Source organism: Cornus florida, unplaced genomic scaffold (assembly GCF_030987335.1).
Source record: "Cornus florida cultivar Cherokee Brave unplaced genomic scaffold, ASM3098733v1 CherokeeBrave_3.0.0_Hap2_Chr09, whole genome shotgun sequence".
NCBI classification, from domain to species: Eukaryota; Viridiplantae; Streptophyta; class Magnoliopsida; order Cornales; family Cornaceae; genus Cornus; species Cornus florida.
In genome coordinates, this window is record NW_026775579.1 from 2,475,228 (window position 1) to 2,483,548 (window position 8,321).

The 8,321-nt window shown below is 34.1% G+C and overlaps 1 protein-coding gene across 1 annotated transcript; it reads right to left on the reverse strand.

Moving 5' to 3' along the window:
* Window positions 1-721: 721 nt before the first annotated feature.
* On the reverse strand, window positions 722-5,550 carry LOC132273443 (probable choline kinase 1). The gene is made up of 8 exons (XM_059774402.1): window positions 5,397-5,550; window positions 4,837-5,216; window positions 4,106-4,227; window positions 3,837-4,032; window positions 2,257-2,374; window positions 2,046-2,093; window positions 1,156-1,256; window positions 722-1,061 (listed from the first exon to the last, which is right to left on the reverse strand). Exons 2-8 carry the CDS (start codon window positions 5,185-5,187, stop codon window positions 948-950), a joined length of 1,050 nt encoding a protein of 349 aa, XP_059630385.1. The 5' UTR covers window positions 5,188-5,216; window positions 5,397-5,550; the 3' UTR covers window positions 722-947.
* Window positions 5,551-8,321: the final 2,771 nt, after the last annotated feature.

Genomic DNA, 8,321 nt, shown 5'->3' on the forward strand with positions numbered 1-8,321 from the left:
ATGCCCTAAGACCTCTCTCCTATTCTCTCACCCTTTTTACTCTAGATTGTTTCTTTTGCATGTTCCTTAGTTTAATTGTAATATATACCAAACCAAACCACTATTTTGATCATTCGACCTACTAATCCAAATTTAATTCCGAATACACTTGCGGTCTCTTGGGACGATCCCTTCTCACTTCATACTATATAGTATAAGTGTTAAGTGGTTTTTATAAATTTTTAAATGTGGTGGCCACTTCACTAATCACTTTTTATGCATTTGACTCAGCCCACACCAATAACATCTTATTTTTATTTTAACTTCATTACCTAGATTTGCAGCTATGGATCGATTTCGGCGACTGGGTGTTGGGGTGGGACTCAATGGCACAAAGCCTAAGGACTTGGCAACGGTTATTTTGTTCCCAGCGGTAGGTGTTGGAGTTGTATTGGCGCCAATGGTGGTGGTTGTGGGTGGTGGTGGCAATGGAGTTTGGGTTTCAGATTTTGTGATTTGTAAATGAGGAAGTTAATTTTGTCCATTAAAATGCTTTGAGAAGGTCAAAATGGTAAATTCATAATTCAAATAAGTCAATTCACAAGTCAAAGGGCAATAATATACTTTTCCCTTGGTTTCTGGTGTCATTGATCAATTTAGCAAACTTAGGGTGTGTCATTGTTAAAAGGATGCCTAAGTTGTAAATGGCTGTCTTTAACCCAAACCTGGGGTGTCAGTGCAATTTACCCAAAACTATAAGAAATACTCATTTCCAATTGTATAAGATTAATTCACAAGTGAATCAAACAATACAGCCTCCATGACTTGCAATGTGTATAAATGCCTGACCAATTCAGATATCATATCTACCTGTGCCTATACATCTATATATATATATATGAATTTACACAAGTAAGAACAATAAAGCACTTTCTGTAGTAAATTCTTCTCAACCCTTTGAACCATCATCAGGGAGACAATACTCCTGAGGTGCCCAAGAGTTTGGGCTTTCTCAGCCAGTACTGCTGAAACCTCTGCCTCGAGTACTCCATGTAATCAAACTCAATATTATTCAAGTAGTCCTGCAGATCCGAAAATGATAAATCTGGGGTCAAAGATCCCAATTCGGATGTATGAATGGATTGAAACAACAAAAGAAAATGCAGAAATGAGTACCGAGATTAATCCCCATAACCCCCAAAACAGATGGTTTGCTAGTGTGTACTTCTCAGCATCCTGGACAAGCTGCTCAACTTCAGTGTCACTGGGTTGATTGCCTACAAACAGCAATAAATATCAGACATATATTAATAATATTGAGAACAACTCATAATCTTTATCTATCGGCATAATAAGGCCATAAAATTAATATTTTTCAAAGGGAGAGTCTATCAAGAGGGCACTCATGGCATGCCTTCTCAGCTGTTGGGAGCGTCCCCTTGGTAGCTTTTTCCTTTTTCAAATAGCTAATGGAGCTCGTAAAATTTGTCTCTATAGTTCAACCATCAACATAGAGACAAGTGCCTACAATCATTCAGGATAAGCAACTCTGACTAAGCTAGCCCTTTACTGGAAAAAAAACCTCTGACTAATAATGTCACACTGGAAGGCTAAAGGTCAAAAATGATTTACATTAGGTTTACAACAGGTGCCCTTGTCCAATAAATAAATTAAATTCAGGAAAACATGGGCCACAAAAATTCTTAGAAAGATTGACCTTCCCTCCTTGCATATATATACACATGCATGTGTGTGTGTGTCTGTGTAAAAGATTGACCCTTCCTCCTTGCATGCATGTATGTGCATGCACAATTTTAAATGTCACTGCATGGCCCTGGTCAATATGAGTAATTTCCATGTTTGCAACAATTACAAACAAGCCCAGCAAGAGCTAAAATCTATTTACCACTTCAGCCAACCCCTTGGGGTGGAGCTAAAATCTATTGTTCAGCATCAATCCTTGACTTAATAGAGTTTTAATAAAGTTTCATATAGACCATTGATCAACATGAAATCTAGAAATCAAATTCTTTTCTGTTAACCAACAAGAACAAAAATGGGCTAACCTGTGGAGCTGAGATATACACGCACAAATCTTTGGCGCTCCTCCAGATCTGTTGCCAACAAGATTAAGAAGCGCAAATGTAAATAGTTTCAAGTAGTTGCAGCTCAGTGCATCTTATCTTACACTTTAATAAAAGAGAAAAAGCAACAAATTAAGCACTAAAAAGAACAAGAAATATACATATGTATATAAATATTTCAAAAGTTGCTTACTTGGGTATATACTGTAGTCTAAAATATGGGGCGTCTCAGAATGATAATTTGCTACCATTTCACAGAAGTGATTTGCAAGGTCATATGCAACAGGATTGTAACTGGCATACTCATAATCCTGTAAAAGAACAGATAATTTTTAAGGATAGAAACTTGTCACAGCACATTGAAAAGGATAAATAACTATTTAGGGAAAAAAAAGGATAAATAACTAGGTTTTTAGTTAGCCACATGGAAAGCCATGTAATTTCTATCTTATACTTTTTAGTAGTGTTTACCTTGGTAATAACAACTAAAGTTTCATTCACCTTGCTCGAGCCATATCTGCATGAGCTCATCATCTTTATCATTTAACCACACCTTTGGTTGAGACTGCTGAGAGGCAGTCCAACAACCAACCGGTACAAAGAAAGATCTTTGCAATTTTTAACAGTCTCAGCCAGCAAATTCAATTCATCTGTTAGCAATTATGCTCTGACATATTATGTAACAAAAGAGTTTTGCTAGTTTTCTGTCTACCATTGCATATTCATGATTATTATTATTTTCTCATTTATTTAAAATGTTTACTTATTAGATCGATGCTACAATTTCGAACTAACTCATATTATTTTTACCTATTATTGGTCAAGCTACTGAAAAGATCAAGAGAACTAATTTCAATGTGGTAATATTTTTCAATTGAAGATTACCACAATTTAATATTGGTGCTATCTCCATATCTTGAACTGAATTTGATAGCACCAGTTGAATTGTATAATAGTGGTTTGGGTCAGGAATTTGGATCCAACAAATCAAATCAGATCCAACAAATCAAATCCAACTTGTGCAGTCATAATTAATTAATTTAACTCCTTACCAAAAAAAAAAAAAAAAAGAAAAAGAAAGAAAGAAAGAAAAACCTAGTTACTTTAACTAAATTTTCTTAAATTGAAAATAAAATTCTAATATCAATATTTATCTTATTTTCATACTATCTTCAGAAATGTAATCTGCTTTAGTCAAAGTCACTAATGTGTGTATCTTACAGAATATTAACAAAAAGAAACATTGAAACTGTAAATCATCAAAAAAAAAAAAAAGAAAAAAAAAAAAAAGAAGGATTTACCAACACTACAATGATTTTCAAATCCTGGGATTTCTCAAATTCCACAATTCTGGATATTTGACAAAAATTCACCCTCATACTAGAAAAGGGAAAAAACTGATACTAGAAAGTTTTTGTTCTCTTACGCCATTTATGTGAGGTATGTTTATTACCATCACTTTCCTAATTGCAATCTTAAAACGTACATAGAAAACATTACTAGCACTTGTATAACCATTGGTTCCTGCACAAAGGTACTTGTCGAAAAAAGAAAAAAATGGTGCTTATCCATTAATCTCCCGGAACTATCTTTTTGCCAGAATAACGGTTTGCCCCTTCTATGCAAAAGGAGAAATGTGTGCAAAGCAACAATGAAACATTAAGGAAAGCCATAGTGTAAGAACATGCAGTGACAGACCTTTAAAATGGATGCCTCAACACTCAACAGAATGGATACACAAGTCAACAACTAACCAAAATGAAGTGAACTTACAATTAAAGTGACCGATCTTGTCTCTTCATCCACCATTATATTACCATATTGCAGGTCATTGTGACAAAAGCCAGTATCTTGATGGTCCCTTGATAACTCCTTTTCCAATTTGCAGATTTCCTCCCCTAAGCTATACAACTTCAATTCCTTAGCATGTTCAGGGGAGCAAAAGCTTTTTGCCTCACTAAGCCAGTTTCTGTGGAAGAACATAATGAGTCATGACGCCCAATGGTCAGAGGAAAACTTTCACAATTTATGCAGATCAATACCTCATTCTGTCCCAAAGGACTACATTCTTAGGACCGGGCATCTCAAGATTATGGAACTCCCTCAATTTAGCTGCTACAAGAGAAGATACTTCAGGGTCACGGAGATCACCAGCTGACAGTGTCTAAAATAAAATTTGAAAAAACATGGTACAGCAAGCTACTATTAGTAAATATAGACACTACACTACAGCGAAATTAGACAATCATAATAACAATCTAATAAAAGTAAAAGCAAGGACTATGCGTGCAGCAACTCGTGAAATAGCCTCTTTTTTTCTTATAATTACTTATTTCTTTTTTGCTAATTACGATATTCAACAAGAATTAAGATTACAGAAGTACTTAACGGAAATTGGAAAAGCATAACTGCAAATCTTACACTTGGATACATCCTAAACTTGGTTTCAATTAAACCCATATAGGCACACTTAGTCTGATTCTTATCTAATTTGACTATATATCCTATAACTTTGTATCAAATAATCAAGTTTCTCATATGCTGCAGAATCTTCCTATTTTTGTGGAATGTTAAAACTTATATACTGGCTATTAAAGTAGGTATTATGGTAATCTTTAAGGAAAACACACATCAAGTATAGAGCACAACAACTAGGGGAAAAAAACACAGAAGTATAGAGCACAAATTGATGTTCTTGAAAGAAAATAGCAAATTGGCATCACATGTTACATTTTTTAAAAAAATAAGAAATTTATCAAAATATTTGACATACCCTGGCATGGATGAACTCCTCCACCCGGCCCTCCGGAAATCGGCCAAGAAGGCGAGGGCCCTGTCCGTGCATTGACATACACTCAAAGGTCCGAATTTCGTCGTCCCGGTTAAAGAAAAGCTCAACGCCTTCCCCATAAATTCGAACCAAAACCACTCTGTTGACATTATCCATGTTTGTAGGCCAACTTATCTGATAAACCTGATTAGTCATAGCACCCTTCAAGTGCACCACTTGCAATGATGTTTTTGGATCAATCACATCCCCCCAATTTGAAGCCATAGATACCAATAGCTTCATCAGCTCTTCCGGAAAAGTAACTTCCGTGAACCCATTCGTCTTCACTGCCATCAAAGTGATATTCAAAAATGCTTCTTCACCTTACAAGAGAGGGAAAATTTAACAATTTTCAGTTTGGATCTCACATTAAAAGTAAGTAATATCATCAAGAATCAACTTCTACTTACATATAACATAGAAATATTATCAACCCAATTGAAAGAAATGTGCAATAATTGAAGAACCCAAAAGAATTAGCAGAAAGAAATTCAAGAATTCACCAGAGAATTATCAAAAAGACTCCCAAGAAAACTTTAGAGCTGATAACAGTTGGTTGTAATCGGAAATGGGCGAATTTGTATCTGCATATATATAGATTCTATATAACTATATAGACCAAGAATCTGCTTTTTTCTGTGTCTGAAATAATCGCGTCTCTAATCGCGTTTACAAAGGGACTGGTCACGAAAAATCTTTCGAGAGGGGACCACACGCACCGAAGCGCGCTGCTAGCTAATCAACAGCCAATCATGACATGCCATGTGTCAAAACTAAAGCTGCTAATGAACCGAACCGAGCCGAACTTGGGTCTGCTCGGGCTCAGCTCGCTTGTTTACAAGATCTGCTTGGGCTCGGGCTCGGCTCGTGATGAGTTCAGAAAATTGAGCTCAGGCTTGGGGTTCGTCTTAATTTTAAAATTTCGGACTCAGCTTAATTTTAAAAGTTCGGGCTCGGCTCTGGAAATTTTTTTCTCAAAATTAATAAATATTTCACAAAAAAATCAATGATTTCACGCTCTATCATTGTAATTATAATAAACAATACTAAAAACTTTCAAATACCATCATTGTAATTATAAAAAATCAATGATTTCATGCTCCATAATCAATGCTAAAAACTTTCAAATACCTAATTATAAAAAATTAATGATTTCATGCTCCATCATTGTAATTATAATAAATCAATGCTAAAAATTTTCTGATACTATCATTGTAATTATAAAAAACCTGGTGAGGACAACAAACAGAAAGGACGGACGATGACAAAGAACGGCGAGGACAACTGACGGCGATGACAGAGAGCGACGATTATAGCAATTTGTTGGACCCTATCTCTACTATTTAACGACAGAGAACGGCGAGGACAACAATTTACTGGATACTACCTCTACTATTTAACCCAATTAAAGTTATAAAAAGAAAATAAGAAATATATTTCATAAAAAAACAAAATTGCGGTGTTTAACTTTATATCAATATAATGATGATTCTCCAATATTAGTTTATTTGATATTATTTAGCTTTTAATATGTAAATTATTAATTTAAAATAATTATCATTTCTACCGATAATGCTTAAAAAAATTGTAGTATAGTTATTGATGATGTTAAAATTGTCTTTGATAATCTATTTGTATATATTAATCAATGTTGTACTTTGAAGACACAAAGTGGATTAGTGATAGCCTGGTAGAAGTGTTAGGAGTTAAATTTTTTCATGCCCAAGTCTTGGGTTCGAACTATGCTAAGTTATGTTTTTTAATGTGTCATCAACTCGAACCTAAAACTGTTTATGAATAGCTTGGTTTATTTGCAGCCATAATCAAAACTTAAAAAGGGTAATGATTTAGATTGATTTATTTTGTCCAATTTACTGGATAAATTCATGTGCTTATTTGATTTATCATAAATGCTAGCCCTTTCATCTCCTTATACTTATTCATCTCGTAAATGTTACTAGGTGGATAACTATATATTGGACGGAAATAGTATCACAAAAATTTTCTCTTATAAGATTTTCCTATTAACTAATGAATTAAAAAAGTTATTAAATCACTTATTTGACTTTTTATAAATTTAAAAATTTTTTTTATCTTAATTCAGTGATTAAAAAAAGAAGAACACATTTTAAACATTACGAGAGGACTATTGTAATAACATTACTCTTTATTTATTAGGTGGAATAATTTAATTAACGAATTTTCATTTGATGTAATGGATAAAGATTAAAGAACAATACTTCCTCATACCCCATCAATAGAGATTTCCTTCTCCAGTTGAGATGGCTCAATGAAAAACGACATCTGTTCTAAAAACGTTACATAAAATTATTAATAAAATAACTGGAGTAGACCCGTTTTAGCCGGATAAAACCCAACTCACAAAAAATAAAAAAATAAATAAAATCCTAACCCTAGCGAACCGCAAAGCCCCACTGCGCTGCCACTCCACAACCCCTCCATCTTTCTCTCCACCACCCCTCCCTTCTCCCCACCTTCTCTCTATCTCTCTTTCCCCCACCGCCCCCTCTCTTCAAATCTTCATCTATTATATATATATACACACACACATATATATACATAAATACATATATTTCTACAGCAAATCAAAAGATGCAGGTTCAATTATCCATCATTTGGGAACAATTTTTGAATTTCATTACATATGGTAATATATAGCAATTCATAGGAGAAGAAGTGGGTGAAGAACATAACGTTATCTTCTTGAATGAGAATGGCGATATCTTCGACGGTACTGCTGGAGGCTGCTTTCTTGATGGGGGCGGCGACTATGGTGAGGGCGGAGAGGCAACAGAAAGAAGGATTTGGAGTTGGGTTTGAGAGAGAGAGAGAGTGGGAACCTTGTGTTTTTTTAGATGGTTATACTCTTTTTGACGGATCCGATCCATTTTTCAATTTTTAAAACATGTGTGGTTTTTTTTTATTCAGCCACCTCAGTTGGAGAAGGAAATCTCTCCTGATGGGGTAGGAGGTAAGTATTGTTCGTGCATAAATTCAAGTATAGGTCCTATTTATTATTTTAAAAGGATGAAATTTTTTAATTACTCCCTCAGTCCTAAATTAAATATTTTTTTTCGGGAATCTTATTTTCTAAGGGATGAGTTTTAGTATTTTTTTATTATAGTGTGTAATATCCCTAATTTTTGAGGATTTATTTAATTATTTTTTATTTAATTATGTGGTTATGTGTTTATGTGATTATTTGATTTAAATGTTTATGGTGAAATATTTCATTCAATTGTGTGTATTTGTTTATATGTATGTTGTATTTGTTTGTAGTTTAAATTAAATGTTTTGTTGTCTTAATTTAATTTAATTTATTTATTGTATTCGTGATTTGAGCTAGTAGTATTAGACCAACTAAATGGATCGTGGACCACTAGGTAGGAGGCCTAGTTGGGTATGGA

Coding starts and splice junctions, on each gene's coding strand:
- LOC132273443 (XM_059774402.1), bottom strand. CDS start 5,187: ATGGCAGTGAAGACGAATGGGTTCACGGAAGTTACTTTTCCGGAAGAG. Junction 1,257..2,045: donor TGTATATCTCAGCTCCACAG/GTTAGCCCATTT, acceptor TGCTGTTTGTAG/GCAATCAACCCAGTGACACT. Junction 1,062..1,155: donor GGTTATGGGGATTAATCTCG/GTACTCATTTCT, acceptor TCGGATCTGCAG/GACTACTTGAATAATATTGA.